This window comes from Callorhinchus milii, unplaced genomic scaffold, assembly GCF_018977255.1.
Source record: "Callorhinchus milii isolate IMCB2004 unplaced genomic scaffold, IMCB_Cmil_1.0 Scaffold17, whole genome shotgun sequence".
Taxonomy (NCBI): Eukaryota; Metazoa; Chordata; class Chondrichthyes; order Chimaeriformes; family Callorhinchidae; genus Callorhinchus; species Callorhinchus milii.
The window spans coordinates 59472-79851 of NW_024704758.1; the positions used below are offsets into that span (position 1 = coordinate 59472).

Sequence of the window (20380 nt, forward strand, 5' to 3'; positions counted from 1 at the left end):
ATTACTGATTGATTCAAACATTCAAATGCAAAATCCGACCCTGAGACAACATTCTCACTGCTCCCTGCAATTGAGGTGCTGAAAGTATAACAAGTTTGTGTCTCACCTGTCGGCCGTCGTCCAGGAAAGTTGGCTGAGAAAGGAGGAAAGAAAAATCACTGGTGGAGCAACTGAAAGCTGACAAGACAAACACACACTGACTCCAGCACACAATTCAAAACCCAAAATAATCTCCTATTTCATCCCATTCTTTACAGTCTCTAATCAGAGCCAACACTGCAATCCAACTCTCAGCCAAAGGTAACTGGGAATTCTACATTTGAATGACGTTTTACACATTCAGCACCAGTTGGGTTTGGAAAGTAGCAAATGACTCATGGAATGGCTTGTGAGGGTGAACTGCAAAAGGCAGAAAAGATCATTTACAGTGAAATAGGCAAAACGAGGATTCCACACTTGATGCGATAAAAAATTTATTTGAAATGAATTGAATAACTGACTCCAAAATTGATACTCAAACACTCTGTGTGCAAGAGTTGACCAAGCAACTTCATTCTGCACGTGAATCTCAATACGATCATAGAAATACAGAATTATACAGCACAGAAGGAGGCCATAGGGCTCATCGTGTCTGTCCCGGCTTTTTGAAAAGAGCTGCCCCAATCAATAACACTCCCCCACTCTACCCCCACAGCCATTCAACTTTGTCCTTCTCAAATAATTATCTACATCTCTCTTAAAAGTTGTCATCGAATTGGCTTCCACCATCCTTTCAGGCAATGCATTCCTCAACCAACCAACTCGCTTTATGAAAACACTTTCTGCTCACCTCCCCTCTGTTTCTTTTGACAACTACTTTGAAATGGTGCCCTCTGGTTAGAGAGCCACCCACCAGTGCAAATAGTTTCTCCTTCTTCACCCTATCAAATCCTCTCAGAATTTTAAAAACTCCTATTTCATCTCCTCTTCACATCCTCTGCTCCAAGGAGAATATTCGTGCGTCTCCAGCCTGTCCTGACAACTGAAGTCTCTCATTCCTGTTACCATCCTGGGAAATCTCCTCTGAGCCCACCTTAACCCCTAGACATCCTCCGAAAGTGTGGTGCCCAGAAATCAATACCGTCTCCAGCTGAGGTTTGCCTCATTTGCTAAACCAATTATAAAGGTTCATCATAACTTCCTGACTTTTGTAATCTTTGCCCCTATTTGTGAAGTCTAGAGTCCCGTATGCTTTTTAACAGCTTTATCTACCTTTCCTGCCACCTGAGGATTTACTTATATGAAGCCCCAGATCTCTGTAGTTCTTCAGTCCCTTTAAGATTCTACTATCTTGTTTATATTGCCTCTTCTCATTCTTCCTCCCGAAACAAATTACATTGCATTTTGTCCATATTATTGGAATTAAACTTCATCTGCCACGTATCTGCCCATCTTACAAGTTTTTCTATGGCCGCCTGCAGACGGCGACTATCGTCCACAAAATTTACTGCTTTTCTTAGCTCAGCATTATCTGTAAGCTTGAAAATTCTACTCCCAAAACCCAAGTCCATATCATTTATATGGCCAATTGTAAATACGTTCTGCATTTCCTGGGCTGGAAGTATAGTAAAAATGGGGCTCACTCACCAGTTGTTTTAGGTGTTGGAGGGGCTGAGAAAGTAAGAAAGTAAGGAGCAAAGGTCACTCCTACAGCAAGTGGAAGCCGACAAGGAAAACACACTTCTGATCCCAGCACTCAATTCAAACATCACAAACTACCCCCCAGTCCATCATGCCGTGTGTGATTGCCGGCTCCAGTCTAACACCTCAATATCAACAACAGATGTCACTGGGAACACTCAGCAACTCAGGCAATATCTATGGAGAAAGGAAAGTGAGTCAATCTTTCGCCCCCACAAGCCTTCATCAAATCGTTTCAGTTCTGATGAAGGGTCATGGACCAGAAATGTTGGCTCACTTTCCTTACTACGTAGATGCTGCCTGACCTGCTGAGTGTTCTCAGCGACTTCTGTTTTTGTATTCAGATTTCCAGCATCTGCAGTATTTTGTGTTTTGACCTCAATATCAAGCTTTATCTGAGGCAAATACGAGGTGGTGCTGCTCTCTCCTTTGCTACTCAATATCAAGGCCATTTTGAAGCAGATGCGAAAAAGCAACTCACTTGCAGGGCGGAAAATCCAAGGTCTCTCTAGAAAACACAAACAAATGTTAGTCAGACGGGAAGAGCAAATTCAATGGCTGGGTATTGGAGAATATAAAGAGTGAAGCAGTTCACAAAAATGTAGAGAATATAAACCCAGTCCCTGATGGGAACGACACCTGTGCAAACACACATCAAATAGAACATGTGAACAGAACAATCACATGTTCAGTGGATTCCAGATGATGACATGTCTTCTGCAAACGGAAATGTATCCGAGGGGAGAATTCAGAAGCACAAACCCCACTCACATTCACCTTCATCGTGCAGAATTACTGATTGATTCAAACATTCAAATGCAAAATCCGGCCCTGAGACAACATTCTCACTGCTCCCTGCAATTGCTGTGCTGAAAGTATAACAAGTTTGTGTCTCACCTGTCGGCCGTCGTCCAGGAAAGTTGGCTGAGAAAGGAGGAAAGAAAAGTCACTGGTGGATCAGCTGAAAGCTGACAAGACAAACACACACTGACTCCAGCACACAATCTAATCCCAAACACTGCACAGAAAGTAGACTTAGGACCTTTGGGGTTAATAAACATGTTTTGTTTCTTCTAAAAAGTATATTAGAGTCTGTAATATTCTATAGATGGAAGTATGGATTTACACACAAGCAGTTAGTCACTGGAATTATCGGCCTGGTAGTGCAATAAGGCTATAATAAAGACGTCTCAATAGCAAGAGCAGGAGGCAATTGAGAATACCTGTCGGCACGTTACTCTAATAAGTGAAATTTCCACAAGAGTCGGGACTTGCACTTACAGAGAAAGAGCTGAAACAGAGGACACCCAGTACCCTTTGCATAAATAAAATTGATGTATTACAACAGGGGTGAGAACCATCGCAAACTCCAAAGGTGATACGCAAACAGTTGGTGCATTTCACGAGTTGAAATTTAGACCAAGCAACTTCATTCTGGATGTGAATCTCAATAAGATGGTCAATACTTTCTGCATTTCCTGGGCTGTAAAATAAACCCCACTGACATTCACCTTCATCGTTCAGGATGGGAAGCCACAGAATCACTTTCGGTAGAATTAGTAGATGGCAACAGAGGCTGTCAACTATTATTGGGGATTTGTTAAAGATCTCCACACCAGGGTCATAGCCTTGATCTGGAAATGTGGGATGAGATCAGGAAGGTGATTAGCAAGGGACCAACCATCGCAGTTGGAGATTTTAACTTACCTGAAATTGATTGGGTTGAAAATGTGTCTACTGGTAAGATAGGGAAGGGATTTCTAGAGATAATGGAAGGGTAAAAATCCCTGCATTTGATAAAGTTATGGAGACTATTATTAAAAATAAGATCATGGAGCACATGGTCAGTAATAAAATGATAAAAGATAGTCAGTATAGGTTTATGAAGGGCAGATCATGCCAAACTAATTCACCAGTTGATTTCTAGGCCGATTGTTGTTGATATTGCCGACACAAAGATATCGAAGGAGGTAGACTACAAAGAGGAACAGGATAGGTTACAGGAAGATTTGAACATTCTTAGGAAGCGGGCAGATCAACGGCAGATGAAATTTAATGTAGAGAAATGAAATGTGAACAAAAAATCCAGTAAGGGACTATTATTTAAAAGGTAAGTAAATAATCTGTACAGAAAATGAAAAGGACCTTGGGATCCTGATTGATAAGAAATTGAAGCTTTCCCAACAAAGCTTGGGAGCAGAGAGAAAGCCAAACCGGATGCCGGGCTGTACTAAAAGGCAATGTTGAGCCGAAACATAGGGTGATCCTAACACTTTACAAATCACTGGTGTGACAGCATTTGGATTACTGTATCCAGTTCTGGTCACTGTAATACAGAGAGGATATTGCAGTGTTTGAGAAGATACAGTTGGTACAGCAACCAACATGATTCAGGGGATGGAGGGTCTGGACTACGAGCAGTGATTAGATAAACAGGGCATGTTCACACTGGAGGTAAGAAGGTTGTGGGGCCCTAATATGATTATGGTCTTTAAGATTCTGAAGGGAATAGATAATGTAGACCACGCCAAGCTGATATTTCTTGTGCTGAACAGGGGACATGACCTGCGATTGAAAGGGGGTAAATCTGTCGAAATCAGAACAAATCTGCGGAAACACTCAGTGAGCGAACAGTAAATTTGAGGAACAGTCTCCCTCAGGAGACAGTAAAAGCAGAAAATGTTGTTTCTATCAAGAACAAATTACATAGATTACTGCCAGAAAATAATATCTTGGGATTTAGTATAACGTTTGGGACACGACATGTCAAGCGACTGCCAGGATGGTGGCAGGTGAAATAGATGGACCATGGTCTTCTTTTGCCAAGCACATTCTTAATGATTGGAAGTGAAAACCGACGAGAAAAGCAAACATCTGATTCCAGCACTGAATTCAAACATCCCAAACTGCACCCCAGGCCATCATGCCATGTGTGATTGCTGGCTCCAGTCCAACACTTCAATATCAAGCTTCAACTGAGCCAAATACAAGGTGGTGCTGCTCTCTCCTTTGCTAATCAATTTCAAACCTATTTTAAGGCGGCAACGTTGAGCTCATCAAGCAGATATTAAACAGTGTCTCACTTGCAGGTACGTGAGTTGATGGTCTCCCTGGAAAACACAACCAAATATTAGTTTGACGGGAAGATCAAAGGAAATGACTGGTTATTGTAGAATATCACAAATTAAACAGTTCATACCAAAATTTAGATCATAAACCCAGTCCCTGATGGGACTGACACCTGTGCAAACGCACATCAAATAGAACATGTGAACAGAACAATCACATGTTCAGTGGATTCCAGATGATCACATGTCTTCTGCAAACGGATATGTATCCGAGGGGAGAATTCAGAAGCACAAACCCCACTCACATTCACCTTCATCGTGCAGAATTACTGATTGATTCAAACATTCAAATGCAATATCCAGCCCTGAGACAACATTCTCACTGCTCCCTCCAATTGCTGTGCGAAAGTATAACAAATTTGTGTCTCACCTGTCGGCAATGGTTCAGGAATGTTGGCTGAGAAAGGAGGAATGAAAAGTCACTGGTGCAGCAACTGAAAGCTGACAAGACAAACACACACTGACTCCAGCACACAATTCAACACCCCAACAATCTCCTATTTCATCCCATTCTTTACAGTCTCTGAATTGCAATCCAATTCTCCACCGAACGCAATTGGGAATTGTATATTTGAATGATGATTCACACATTCAGCACCAGTTGGGTTTGGAAAGAAGCAAATGACTCACGGAATGGCTTGTGAGGGTGAACTGCAAAAGGCAGAAACGATCATTTACAGTGAAATAGGCAAAACACGGTTCCACACTTGATGTGATAAAAAATTAATTTGAAATGAATTGAATAACTGACTCCAAAATTGATACTCAAACACTCTGTGTATTGCAAGAGTTGAAATTTAGACCAAGCAACTTCATTCTGCACGTGAATCTCAATAAGATCATAGAAATATAAAATTATATAGCACAGAAGAAGGCCATACTGCTCGTGAATCTCAATACGATCATAGAAATACAGAATTATACAGCACAGAAGGAGGCCATAGGGCTCATCGTGTCTTTCCCGGCTTTTTGAAAAGAGCTGCCCCAATCAATAACACTCCCCCACTCTACCCCCACAGCCATTCAACTTTGTCCTTCTCAAATAATTTTCTACATCTCTCTTAAAAGTTGTCATCGAATTGGCTTCCACCACCCTTTCAGTCAATGCATTCCTGAACCAACCAACTCGCTTTGTGAAAACACTTTCTGCTCACCTCCCCTCTGTTTCTTTTGACAACAGCTTTGAAACGGTGCCCTCTGGTTCCAGAGCCACCCACCAGTGCAAATAGTTTCTCCTTCTCCACCCTATCAAATCCTCTCAGAATTTTAAAAGCTTCTATTTCATCTCCTCTTCATATCTTCTGCTCCAAGAAGAATAATCCTAGTGCCTCCAGCCTGTCCTGGGAACTGAAATCTCTCATTCCTGTTACCATCCTGGAAAATCTCCTCTGAGCACCCCCTAACACCTAGAAATCCTCTGAATGTGTGATGCCCAGAAATCAATACCGTCTCTAGCTGAGGTTTGCCTCATTTGCCAAACCAGTGTTCTCTAAAGGTTTATCATAACTTCCTGACTTTTGTATTCTTTGCCCCGATTTATAAAGCCTAGTAACCCCTTTGCTTTTTTAACAGCTTTATCTTCCTGTCCTGCTACGTTCAAAGATTTATGTGAAGCCCCAGGTCTCTGTGTTCCTTCAGCCCCTTTAAGATTCAACTGTCCTGTTTACATTGTGGAGTCCTGTAGCTCAGTGGTTAGACCACTCGCTTTGCAACCGAGAGACCTGAGTTCACTTCCAGGCACGGCGAAACCTTGGGCAAGTTTCCTTACTCCACACGCATAATAATAATCCCTCCAAAACAGAAACAATAATAAATTGGTTCTTTTCAATCTACGACTGTTTGTGGGACATTGCTGTGCGCAATTGGCTGCCGCGTTCGCACACAAATATACAGTCAATTCACTATACAGTGTATTCTGTGTAGCGCTTTGGGACGTCCTGACGACGTGAAAAGCGCTGTATCAAATGCAAGGATTAATATTATTTATTATTATTACATTGCCTCTTGTTAGTCTTCCTTCCAAAACACATTGACATTGCATTTTGTCCATATTGTTGGAATTAAACTTTATCTGCCACGTATCTGCCCATCTTACAATTATTTCTATGGCCGCCTGCAGTCTGCTATCATCCTCCACAAAATTTTCTACTCTTCTTAGCTTAGCATTATCTGTAAGCTGGGAAATTCTACTCCCTATACCCAAGTCCATGACATTTATATGGCCAATAGTCAATGCATTCTGCATTTCCTGGGCTGTAAGTAAACATGGGGCTCACTCACCAGTTGTTTTAGGTGTTGGAGGGGCTGAGAAAGTAAGAAAGGTCACTACTACAGCAAGTGGAAGCCGACAAGGAAAACACACATCTGATCCGAGTACGAAGTTCAAACATCACAAACTACACAAATCTTTTCAGTTCTGACGGAGGGTCATGGACCAGAAACGTTGACTCTTTTTCCTTACTCCGTAGATGCTGCCTGACCTGCTGAGTGTTCCCAGAGACTTCTGTTTGCGTTGTCAGATTTCCAGCATCTGCAGTATTTTGCGTATTGAGCTCAATATCAAGCTTTATCTGAGGCAAATACGAGGTGGTGCTGCTCTCTCCTTTGTTACTCAATATCAAGGGCAATTTAAGGCTGAAATTTGAGATGTATGAAGCAGATGCGAAAAAGCAACTCACTTGCAGGGCGGAAAATCCAAGGTCTCTCTAGAAAACACAACCAAACATTAGTCAGACCGGAAGAGCAAATTCAATGGCTGGTTATTGGAGAATATAAAGAATGAAGCAGTTCACAAAAATGTAGAGAAGATAAACCCAGTCCCTGATGGGAATGACACCTGTACAAACACACATCAAATAGAACATGCGAACAGAACGATCACATGTTCAGTGGATTCCAGATGATCACATGTTTTCTGCAAACGGAAATGTATCCGAGGGGAGAATTCAGAAGCACAAACCCCACTCACATTCACCTTCATCGTGCAGAATTACTGATTGATTCAAACATTCAAATGCAATATCCGGCCCTGAGACAACATTCTCACTGCTCCTGCAATTGCTGTGCTGAAAGTATAACAAGTTGTGTCTCACCTGTCGGCCATCGTCCAGGAAAGTTGGCTGAGAAAGGAGGAAAGAAAAGTCACTGGTGGAGCAGCTGAAAGCTGACAAGACAAACACACACTGACTCCAGCACACAATTCAACACCCCAAACAATCTCCTATTTCATGCCGTACTTTACAGTCTCTGATCAGACCCAACACTGCAATCCAATTCTCAGCTTCAGGCAACTGGGAATTCTATATTTGAATGACGTTTTACACATTCAGCACAAGTTGGGTTTGGAAAGCAACAAATGCCTCACGGAATGGCTTGTGAGGGTGAACTGCAAAAGGCAGAAAAGATAAGTTACAGTGAAATAGACAAAACAACGATTCCGCACTTGATGTGACAACAAATTAATTTGAAATGAATTGAATTATCACTCCAAAATTGATACTCAAACACTGTGTATTGCAAGAGTTGAAATTTAGACCAAGCAACTTCATTCTGCACGTGAATCTCAATAAGATCATAGAAATATAGAATTATACAGCACAGAAGAGGCCATATGGCTCACCGTGTCTGTGCCGGCTTTTTGAAAAGAGCTGCCCCAATCAATAACACTCCCCTAATCCACACCCACAGCCATCCAACTTTGTCCTCCTCAAATAATTATCTGTATCTGTATTAAAAATTGTTATCAAATTGGCTTCCACCACGCTTTCAGGCAATGCATTCCTGAACCAACCAACTCACTTTGTGAAAACGCTTTCTGCTCACCTCCCCTCTGTTTCTTTTGACAACTACTTTGAAACGGTGCCCTCTGGTTACAGAGCCACCCACCAGTTCAAATAGTTTCTCCTTCTTCACCCTATCGAATCTCCTAAGAATTTTAGAAACTTCTATTTAGTCTGCTCTTAAACTCCTCTGCTTCAGTGAAAATAATCCTCGCGTCTCCAGCCTGTCCTGATAACTGAAGTTTCTCTTTCCTGGTACTATCCTGGGAAATCTCCTCTGCACTCCTCCAATGCCTTGACATCCTTCCGAAAATGTGGTGGCCAGAATTCAATACAGTCTCCAGCTGAGGTTTGCCTCATTTGGCTAACCAGTGTTTAATAAAGTTTCATCATAGCTTTCTGATTTTTGTATTCTTTGCCCCTATTTATGAAGCCGAGTGTCACAAATGCTTTTTTCACAGCTTTATCTACCTGTGCTGCCACCTTCAAAAACGTACTGAAATGAACGCACAGGACTCTGTGTTCCTTCAGCCGCTTTAAGATTCTACCATCTTCTTTACATAGCCTCTCCTCATACTTCCTCCCAAAATGCATTACTTTGCATTCTGTCCACTTTACTGGAATTAAACTTCACCTGCCACGTGTCTGCCCATATTACAACTATGTCCTCCTGCAGTCTGCAACTGTCCTCCGCATCATATATTATTCTTCTTAGCTTATCATCATCTGTAAGCTTGGAAATTCTACTCCCTATACCCAAGTCCATGACAATTATATGGCCAATAGAAATACATTCTGCATTTCCTGGGCTGTAAGTAAAGTAAACATGGGGCTCACTCACCAGTTGTTTTAGGTGTTGGAGGGGCTGAGAAAGTAAGAAAGTAAGAAAGGTCACTACTACAGTAAGTGGAAGCCGACAAGGAAAACACACATCTGATCTCAGCACTCAATTCAAACATCACAAACTACCCCCAGTCCATCATGCCGTGTGTGATTGCCGGCTCCAGTCTAACACCTCAATATCAACAACAGAAGTCACTGGGAACACTTAGCAGCTCAGGCACTATCTATGGAGAAAGGAAAGTGAGTCAATGTTTCGCTGCCACAAGCCTTCATCAAATCTTTTCAGTTCTGACGAAGGGTCATGGACCAGAATCGTTGACTCACTTTCCTTACTCCGTAGATGCTGCCTGACCTGCTGAGTGTTCCCAGCGACTTCTGTTTTTGTATTCAGATTTCCAGCATCTGCAGTATTTTGCGTTTTAAACTCAATATCAAGCTTTATCTGAGGCAAATACGAGGTGGTGCTGCTCTCTCATTTGCTACTCAATATCAAGGGCCATTTTAAGGCTGAAATTTGAGGGGTATTAAGCAGATGCGAAAAAGCAACTCACTTGCAGGGGTGAAAATCCAAGGTCTCTCTAGAAAACACAACCAAATGTTAGCCAGACGGGAAGAGCAAATTCAATGGCTGGTTGTTGGAGAATATAAAGAGTGAAGCAGTTCACAAAAATGTGGAGAACATAAACCCAGTCCCTGATGGGAATGACACCTGTACAAACACACATTAAATAGAACATGTGAACAGAACAATCACATGTTCAGTGGATTCCAGATGATGACATGTCTTCTGCAAACTGAAATGTATCCGAGGGGAGAATTCAGAAGCACAAACCCCACTCACATTCACCTTCTTCGTGCAGAATTACTGATTGATTCAAACATTCAAATGCAAAATCCGGCCCTGAGACAACATTCTCACTATTCCTGCAATTACTGTGCTCAAAGTACAACAAGTGTGTGTCTCACCTGGCGGCCGTCGTCCAGGAAAGTTGGCTGAGAAAGGAGGAGAGAAAAATCACTGGTGGATCAGCTGAAAGCTGACAAGACAAACACACACTGACTCCACCACACAATTCAACACCCCAAACAATCTCCTATTTCATGCCGTTCTTTACAGTCTCTGATCAGAGCCAAAACTACAATCCAATTCTCAGCCTCAGGCAACTGGGAATTCTATATTTGAATGACGTTTTACACATTCAGCACAAGTTGCGTTTGGAAAGTAACAAATGACTCACGGAATGGCTTGTGAGGGTGAACTGCAAAAGGCAGAAAAGATCATTTCCAGTGAAATAGGCAAAACGCAGATTCCGCACTTGATGTGATAACAAATTAACTTGAAATTAATTGAATAGCTGACTCCACGAGTGATATTCAAACAGTCGGAGTGTTGTAACAGAACAAATTTTAACCAAGCAACTTCATTCTGCACATGAATCTCAATAAGGTGATAGAAATATAGAATTATACAACACAGAAGGAGGACATTCGGCTCATCGTGTCTCTGCCGTCTTTTTGAAAAGGGCTATTAAAATCAATTCCAATACCTAACTCTATACACACAGCCGTCCAATCTTGTCCTCCCTAATAATTATCTATATCTGTCTTAAAAGTTGTTATCGAATTGGCTTGCACTACCCTTTCAGGCAATGCATTCCAGATGCAACCAACTCGCTTTGTGAAAACACTTTCTGCTCACCTCACCTCTGTTTCTTTCAACAACTATTGAGATACTGTTCCCTTTGATTACTGACCCACCTGTCAGTGCAAATAGTTTCTCCTCCTTCAAGCTATCAAATCCTCTCAGAATTTTAAAAGCTTCTATTTCATCTCCTCTTCATATCTTCTGCTCCAAGAAGAATAATCCTAGCGTCTCCAGCCTGTCCTGATAACTGAAGTCTCTCATTCCTGTTACCATCCTGGAAAATCTCCTCTGAGCCCCACCTAACACCTAGAAATCCTCCGAATGTGTGATGCCCAGAAATCAATACCATCTCTAGCTGAGGATTGACTCATTTGCTAAACCAGTGTTCTATAAAGGTTCATCATAACTTCCGGATTTTGTATTCTTTGCCCCTATTTATAAATGCTGGTGACCCCTATGCTTTCTTATCAGCTTTATCTACCTATCCTGCCACCTTCGAAGATTTACTGAAATGAAGCCATAAGTGTCTTTCTTCCTTCAGTCCCTTTTAGATTCTACCATCTTGTTTACAATGCCTCTTCTCATTCTTCCTTCCAAAATGCATTATTTTGCATTTTGTCCACATTATTGGAATTAATCTTCATCTGCCACGTGTCTGCCCATCTTACAACAATGTCCTCCTGGAGTCTTCTACATTCCTCCATAAAATTTACTACTCTTCTTAGCTGAGCATTAGCTGCAAGCTTGAAAATGTTACTCTCTATACCCAAGTCCATGTCATTTACATGTTCAAATGTCAATATATTCTGCATTTCCTGGGGTGTAAGTAAAGTAAACATGGGGCTCACTCACCAGTTGTTTTAGGTGTTGGAGGGGCTGAGAAAGTAAGAAAGTAAGAAAGGTCACTACTACAGCAAGTGGAAGCCGACAAGGAAAACACACATCTGATCCCAGCACTCAATTCAAACATCACAAACTACCCCCCAGTCCATCATGCCGTGTGTGATTGCCGGCTCCAGTCTAACACCTCAATATCAACAACAGAAGTCACTGGGAACACTCAGCAACTCAGGCAGTATCTATGGAGAAAGGAAAGTGAGTCAAGGTTTCGGTTCCACAATCCTTCGACAAATCTTTTTAGTTCTGACGAAGGGTCACGGACCAGAAACGTTGATTCACTTTCCTGACTCCGTAGATGCTGCCTGACCTGCTGAGTGTTCCCAACGACTTCTGTTGTATTCAGATTTCCAGCATCTGCAGAATTTTGCGTTTTGACATCAATATCAAGCTTTATCTGAGGCAAATACGAGGTGGTGCTGCTCTCTACTTGGCTACTCAATATCAAGGGCAATCTAAGGCTGAAACTTGAGATGTATGAAGCAGATGCGAAAAAGCAACTCACTTGCAGGGCGGAAAATCCAAGGTCTCTCTAGAAAACACAAACAAATGTTAGTCAGACGGGAAGAGCAAATTCAATGGCTGGGTATTGGAGAATATAAAGAGTGAAGCAGTTCACAACAATGTAGAGAACATAAACCCAGTCCCTGATGGGAACGACACCTGTGCAAACTCACGTCAAATAGAACATGTGAACAGAACAATCACACGTTCAGTGGATTCCAGATGATCACATGTCTTCTGTAAACGGAAATGTATCCGAGGGGAGAATTCAGAAGCACAAACTCCACTCACATTCACCTTCATCGTGCAGAATTACTGATTGATTCAAACAGTCAAAAGCAAAATCCAGCCCTGAGACAACATTCTCACTGCTCCTACAATTGCTGAGCTCAAAGTGTAACAAGTGTTGTGTGTCTCACCTGTCGGCCGTCGTCCAGGAAAGTTGGCTGAGAAGCGAGGAGAGAAAAATCACTGGTGGAGCAACTGAAAACTGACAAGACAAACACACGCTGACTGCAGCACACAATCCAACCCCAAACACTGCACAGTAAGGAGACTGAGGGTCTTTAGGGTTAATAAACATGTGTTATTTCTTCTAAAAAGCATATTTGTTGCTGTAATATTCTACAGATGGAGGTGGGGATTTACACACAAGCAGTTAGTCACTGGAATTATAGGCCTGGTAGTGCAATAAGGCTATAATGAGGGCATCTCAATAGCAAGAGCAGGAGGCAATTGAGAATACCTGTCGGCACGTTGCTCTAATTCGTGAAATTTCCACAAGAGTCGGGACTTGCACTTACAGAGAAAGAGCTGAAATAGAGGCCACCCAGTACCCTTTGCATAAATAAAATTGATTTGTTACAACACGGGTGAGAACCATCGCAAACTCCAAAGGTGATACGCAAACAGTCGGTGTATTTTGTTGAAATTTAGACCAAGCAACTTCATTCTGCATGTGAATCTCAGTAAGATGATAGATACTTTCTGCATTTCCTGGGCTGTACAGTAAACCCCATTGACATTCACCTTCATCGTTCAGGATGGGCAGCCACAGAATCACTTTCGGTAGAATTAATAGATTGCAACAGAGGCTGTCAACTATTATTGAGGGTTTGCTAAAGATCTCCAGACCAGGGTCATAACCTTGATCTGGAACTGTGGGATGAGATCAGGAAGGTGATTAGCAAGGGACCAACCATCGCAGTTGGAGATATTAACTTACCTGAAATTGATTGGGTTGAAAATGTGTCTACTGGTAAGATAGGGAAGGGATTTCTAGAGTTAATGGAGGAGTAAAAATCCCTGCATTTGATAAACTGATGGAGATTCTTATTAAAAATAAGATCATGGAGCACCTGGTCAGTAATAAATGATAAAAGATAGTCAATATAGGTTTATGAAGGGCAGATCATGCCAAATTAATTTACTACTTGATTTCTAGGCAGATTGTTCTTGATTTTGCGTATGCAAAGCTATCGAAGGAGGTTGACTGCAAAGAGGAACAGAACAGGTTACAGGAAGATTTGAGCATTCTTACGAAGTGGGCAGATCTATGGCAGATGCAATTTAATATCGAGAAATGAAATGTGCTTCACATGGGAACAAAAAATCTAGTAAGGGACTATTATTTAATAGGTAAGTAAATAATCTGTACGGAAAATGAAAAGGACCTTGGGATCCTGATTGATGAAAAATTGAAGCTTTCCCAAAAATACTTGGTAGAAGAGAGTAAGCCAAACTGGATCCCGGGCTTTATTAAAAGGCAATGTTGAGCCGAAACATAGGGTAATCCAAATACTTTACAAATCACTGGTGCGACAGCATTTGGATTACTGTTTCCAGTTCTGGTCACCGTAATATAGAAAGGATATTGCAGCGTTTGAGAAGATACAGAGGAGAGCAACCAACATGATTCAGGGGATGGAGGGTCTGGACTATGAGTAGTGATTAGATAAACTGGGCATGTTCACACTGGAGAAGAGAAGGTTGAGGGGCCCTAATATGATTATGGTCTTTAAGATTCTGAAGGGAATAGATAAGGAGACAGTAAAAGCAGAAAATGTTGTTTCTATCAAGAACAAATTACATAGATTACTGCCAGAAAATAATATCTCGGGATTTAGTATAACGTTTGGTACACAACATGTCAAGCGACTGCCAGGATGGTGGCAGGTGAAATAGATGGACCATGGTCTTCTTTTGCCAAGCACATTCTTAATGATTGGAAGTGAAAGCCGACAAGAAAAACCCACATCTGATCCCAGCACTGAATTCAAACATCCCAAACTGCACCCCAGGCCATCATGCCGTGTGTGATTGCTGGCTCCAGTCCAACACTTCAATATCAAGCTTCAACTGAGCCAAATACAAGGTGGTGCTGCTCTCTCCTTTGCTAATCAATTTCAAACCTATTTTAAGGCGGCAACGTTGAGCTCATCAAGCAGATATTAAACAGTGTCTCACTTGCAGGTACGTGAGTTGATGGTCTCCCTGGAAAACACAACCAAATATTAGTTCGATGGGAAGAGTGAAGGAAATGACTGGTTATTGTAGAATATCACAAATTAAACAGTTCACACCAAAATTTAGAACATAAACCCAGTCCCTGATGGGACTGACACGTGTGCAAACACATATCAAATAGAACATGTGAACAGAACAATCACATGTTCAGTGGATTCCAGATGATCACATGTCTTCTGCAAACGGAAATGTATCCGAGGGGAGAATTCAGAAGCACAAACCCCACTCACATTCACCTTCATCGTGCAGAATTACTGATTGATTCAAACATTCAAATGCAATATCCAGCCCTGAGACAACATTCTCACTGCTCCTGCAATTGCTGTGCGAAAGTATAACAAGTGGGTGTCTCACCTGTCGGCAATGGTTCAGGAATGTTGGCTGAGAAAGGAGGAATGAAAAGTCACTGGTGCAGCAACTGAAAGCTGACAAGACAAACACACACTGACTCCAGCACACAATTCAACACCCCAAACAATCTCCTATTTCATCCCATTCTTTACAGTCTCTGATCAGACCCAACACTGCAATGCAATTCTCAACCGAACGCATCTGGGAATTCTATATTTGAATGACGTTTTACACATTCAGCTCCAGTTGGGTTTGGAAAGTAACTCACGGAATGGCTTGTGAGGGTGAACTGCAAAAGGCAGAAAAGATCATTTACAGTGAAATAGGCAAAACACAGATTCCACTCTTGATGTGACAACAAATTAATTTGAAATCAATTGAATAACTGACTCCAAAAGTGATACGCAAACAGTCGGTGTATTGCAAGAGTTGAAAGTTATACCAAGCAACTTCAGTCTGCACTTGAATTTCAATAGAATCATAGAATTATACAGCTCAGAAGGAGGTCATTCGGTCCATCGTGTCTGTGCTTCCTTCTTTAAAAGAGCTTTCCAAATCAATACCTCTGCCCCGCTCTATCCCCATAGCCCTGAAAACTTGTCCTCCCCAAATAAATATCTTGTACTTTCTTAAAAGCTGTTATTGAAATGCCTTCCACCAATCTTTCAGGCAATGAATTCCAGATCTAAACAACTCGCTTTGTAAAGCTATTTCTCCTGACCTCCCCTCTGGTTCTGTTAACATCCATTTTAAATCAGTGACCACCCGCCATTGGAAATAGTTTCTCTTTCTTCACCCAATTGAATCATCTCATAATTTTTAAAGCTTCTATTGAGTCTCCTCTTAACTTCATCTGCTCCAAGGAAAATAATCCTCGTGTCTCCAGCCTGTCCTGATAACTGAAGCCTCTCATTCCTGGAACCATTCTGGGAAATCTCCTTTGCATTCCTCCAATGCCTTGACATCCTTCCGAAAATGTGGGGCCCAGAATGGAACACAGTCTCTAGCTGAGGTTTACCTCAATTGCCTAATCAGTATTATATAAAGGTTCATTATAACTTCCTGACATTTGTTTTCGATGCCCCTTTTTTTTAAGGCTAGTACCCCTTATGCTTCTTTAACAACAACAACTTGGATATATACAGCGCCCACTATGCCGGAGACGGAGTCTCAGAGCACTTGTGTTTCTACCTGTCCTTCCACCTTCAAAGATTTACTGACCTGAAACCCCAGGTCTCTTTGTTCCTTCACCCCCTTTAAAATTATACTATCTAATTTACATTGCCTCCCTTCATTCTTTCTCACAAAATGCATGATTTTGCATTTCTCCACATTACTGCAATTAATCTTGATCTGCCAGGTGTCTGCCTATTCTACCAGGCTGTCTATGTCCTCTTGCAGTCTATAAATATCTTCCACACCATATACTTCAATTCCTCACTTGCAAGCTTGGAAATTGTACTCTTGATACTAAACTCCATGACATTATATGGTCAATGGTCAATAAGTTATGCATTTCTTGGGCTGTAAGTACAGAAAACATGGGGATCACTCACCAGTCATTTTAGGTATGGGTGGGGCTAAGAAATAAGGAGCAAAAGTCACTACTACAGGAAGCGAAAACCAACAAGGAAACCACACATCTGGTTCCAACACTGAATTACTATTGTAGAATCATAGAATCATAGAATTGTACAGCACAAAAAGAGGTTATTTGGCCCATCGAGTCTGTGTCGGCTCTTTGAGAAGAGCAATGTAACGTCAATCCCACTCCCAGCCCTCTCCCCATAACCCTGCAAACCTGTCCTCCTCAAATACCCGTCCACCGCGTTTTTAAAAGTTGTTATCGAATTGGTCTCGACCATCCTTTCAGCAATGCATTCCAGATTCAAGCAACTCGCTGTGTGAAAACATTCCTTCTCACCTCCCCTCTGCTTCTTTTAGAGACTATTTTAAATCTGTGACCTCCAGTCACCAACACACCCACCAGTGGAAACAGTTTTTCCCTTTCTAACCTATCAAATCCCCTCATGATTTTGAAGACCTCTATCAGGTCTCCTCTAACCGTCTCTGCTCCAATGAGAATAATCCCGGCCTCTCTCACCTTTCCTCATCATCAAGATCCCTCATTCCTGGTACCATTCTTGTAAATCTCCTCTGCACCCTTTCCAATGCCTTAACATCCTTCCTATAGTGTGGTGCCCAAAACTGGGAGCAGTATTCTAACTGAGGCCTAAACAGTGTCTTACATAGGTTAATCATAACCTCCTGACTGTTGAACTCTATGCCCCTACTTATAAAGCCAAGTATCCCATGTGCCCTTTAAACAGTTTTATCAACCTGTCCTGACACCTTCAACGATTCATTTGCCTGAACCTCCAGGTCTCTCTGCTCTTTTACTCCCCTTAAGATTGTATTACCAGCCTATATTGACTCCCCTCATTCTTTCTACCAAAATGCGTTACCTCGCATTTCTCCACATTGAAATTCATCTGCCATGTGTCGTCCATTTTACCATTCTCTCTATGTCTTCCTGCAGTTGGCTCGTATCGTTCTCACTGTTTACTATCCTTCCTAACTTTGTGTTGTCAGCAAACTTGGAAATGGTACTTGCTATATCCAAGTCCAGTTCATTTATGTATCATCAGAAGAGCAGTGGTCCTAATACCGATCACTGGGGGGCACCACTGTACACTTCCCTCCAGTCAGAAAAGCAGCCGTTCACACATCCCAAACAACACCCCAGCCCATCATGCCGTGTGTGATTGCTGGCACCAGTCTAACATGTGAATATCGAGCTTTATCTGAGGTAAATACGCGATAGTGCTGCACTCCTTTGCTACTCAATATCAAGGCCATTTTAAGGCGGAAACTTGAGAAGTATAAAGCAGATACGGAAAAGCAACTCACTTGCTGGGCGGAAGATCCAAGGTCTCTCTAGAAAACACAAACAAACATTAGTCAGACGGGAAGAGCAAACTCAATGGCTGGGTATTGGAGAATATAAAGAATGAAGCAGTTCACAAAAATGGGGAGAACAAAAACCCAGTCCCTGATGGGAATGACACCTGTGCAAACACACATCAAATAGAACGTGTGAACAGAACAATCACACGTTCAGTGGATTCCAGTTGTTATCGAATTGGCTACCACTACCCTTTCAGGCAATGCATTCCAGATCCAACTAACTCGCTTTGTGAAACCACTTTCTGCTCACCTCCACTCTGTTTCTTTTAACAACTATTTTGAAATGGTTTCCCTCTGATAACTGACCCACCTGTCAGTTCAAATAGTTTCTCCTCCTTCAAGCTATCGAATCACCTCAGAATTTTAGAAACTTCTATTTCATCTCCTCTTCACGTTGTCTGCTCCAAGGAGAATAATCCTAGCGTCTCCAGCCTGTCCTGATAACTGAAGTCTCTCATTCCTGTTACCATCCTGGGAAATCTCCTCTGAGGCCCCCTAACCCCTTGACATCCTTCCGAAAGTGTGGTGCCCAGAAATCAATACCGTCTCCAGCTGAGGTTTGCCTCATTTGCCAAACCAGTGTTCTATAAACGTTCATCATAACTTCCTGACTTTTGTAATCTTTGCCCCTATTTGTGAAGCCTCGTATCCCGTATGTTTTTTTTAACAGCTTTATCTACCTTTCCTGCCACCTGAGGATTTACTTATATGAAGCCCCAGATCTCTGTAGTTCTTCAGTCCCTTTAAGATTCTACTATCTTGTTTATATTGCCTCTTCTCATTCTTCCTCCCGAAACAAATTACATTGCATTTTAGTCCATATTATTGGAATTAAACTTCATCTGCCACGTATCTGCCCATCTTACAAGTTTTTCTATGGCCGCCTGCAGACGGCGACTATCCTCCGCAAAATTTACTTCACTTCTTAGCTTAGCATATTCTGTAAGCTTGAAAATTCTACTCCCAAAACCCAAGTCCATGTCATTTCTATGGTCAATAGTCAATACATTCTGCATTTCCTGGACTGTAGGTATAGTAAACATGGGGCTCACTCACCAGTTGTTTTAGGTGTTGGAGGGGCTGAGAAAGTAAGAAAGTAAGAAAGGTCACTACTAAAGGAAGTGGAAGCCGACAAGGAAAACACACATCTGATCCCAGCACTCGATTCAAACATCACAAACTACCCCCCAGTCCATCATGCCGTGTGTGATTGCCGGCTCCAGTCTAACACCTCAATATCAACAACAGAAGTCACTGGGAACACTCAGCAACTCAAGCAGTATCTATGGAGAAAGGAAGGTGAGTCAATGTTTCGCTGCCACAAGCCTTCGACAAATATTTTCAGTTCCAACGAAGGGTCATGGACCAGAATCGTTGACTCACTTTCCTTACTCCGAAGATACTGCCAGACCTGCTGAGTGTTCCCAGCGACTTCTGTTTTGGTTGTCAGATTTCCAGCATCTGCAGTATTTTGCAGTTTTAATTCAATTTCAAGCTTTATCTGAGGCAAATACGAGGTGGTGCTGCTCCCTACTTTGTTACTCAATATCAAGGCCATTTTAAGGCTGAAACTTGAGATGTGTGAAGCAGATATGGAAAAGCAACTCACTTGCAGGGCGGAAAATCCAAGGACTCTCTAGAAAACACAACCAAATGTTAGTCAGATGGGAAGACCAAATACAATGGCTGGTTATTGGAGAATATAAAGAGTGCAGCAGATCACAACAATGTAGAGAACATAAACCCAGTCCCTGATGGGAACGACACCTGTGCAAACTCACGTCAAATAGAACATGTGAACAGAACAATCACACGTTCAGTGAATTCCAGATGATCACGTCTTCTGCAAACGGAAATGTATCCGAGGGGAGAATTCAGAAGCACAAACTCCACTCACATTCACCTTCATCGTGCAGAATTACTGATTCATTCAAACAGTCAAAAGCAAAATCCAGCCCTGAGACAACACTCTCACTGCTCCCTGCAATTGCTGAGCTCAAAGTATAACAAGTGTTGTGTGTCTCACCTGTCGGCCGTCGTCCAGGAAAGTTGGCTGAGAA

At 42.0% G+C, this 20380-nt stretch overlaps 1 protein-coding gene across 1 annotated transcript in view; it reads right to left on the minus strand.

The window, feature by feature from the left end:
• Window positions 1-339: 339 nt before the first annotated feature.
• LOC103190324 (mucin-6-like) overlaps window positions 340-20380 on the minus strand; it is a 130170-nt gene continuing 110129 nt past the window's right edge. Inside the window, exons 68-85 of the mRNA XM_042341545.1 lie at window positions 19377-19400; window positions 18264-18290; window positions 15357-15383; window positions 14943-14969; window positions 12896-12922; window positions 12478-12504; window positions 11928-11951; window positions 10669-10689; window positions 10397-10423; window positions 7487-7513; window positions 7089-7112; window positions 5439-5459; window positions 5179-5205; window positions 4764-4790; window positions 2578-2604; window positions 2162-2188; window positions 1627-1650; window positions 340-399 (exon numbers count right to left, since the gene is read on the minus strand). Coding sequence (XP_042197479.1) covers window positions 340-399; window positions 1627-1650; window positions 2162-2188; window positions 2578-2604; window positions 4764-4790; window positions 5179-5205; window positions 5439-5459; window positions 7089-7112; window positions 7487-7513; window positions 10397-10423; window positions 10669-10689; window positions 11928-11951; window positions 12478-12504; window positions 12896-12922; window positions 14943-14969; window positions 15357-15383; window positions 18264-18290; window positions 19377-19400 — 495 coding nt within the window. The remainder of the gene's footprint in view (window positions 400-1626; window positions 1651-2161; window positions 2189-2577; window positions 2605-4763; window positions 4791-5178; window positions 5206-5438; window positions 5460-7088; window positions 7113-7486; window positions 7514-10396; window positions 10424-10668; window positions 10690-11927; window positions 11952-12477; window positions 12505-12895; window positions 12923-14942; window positions 14970-15356; window positions 15384-18263; window positions 18291-19376; window positions 19401-20380) is intronic.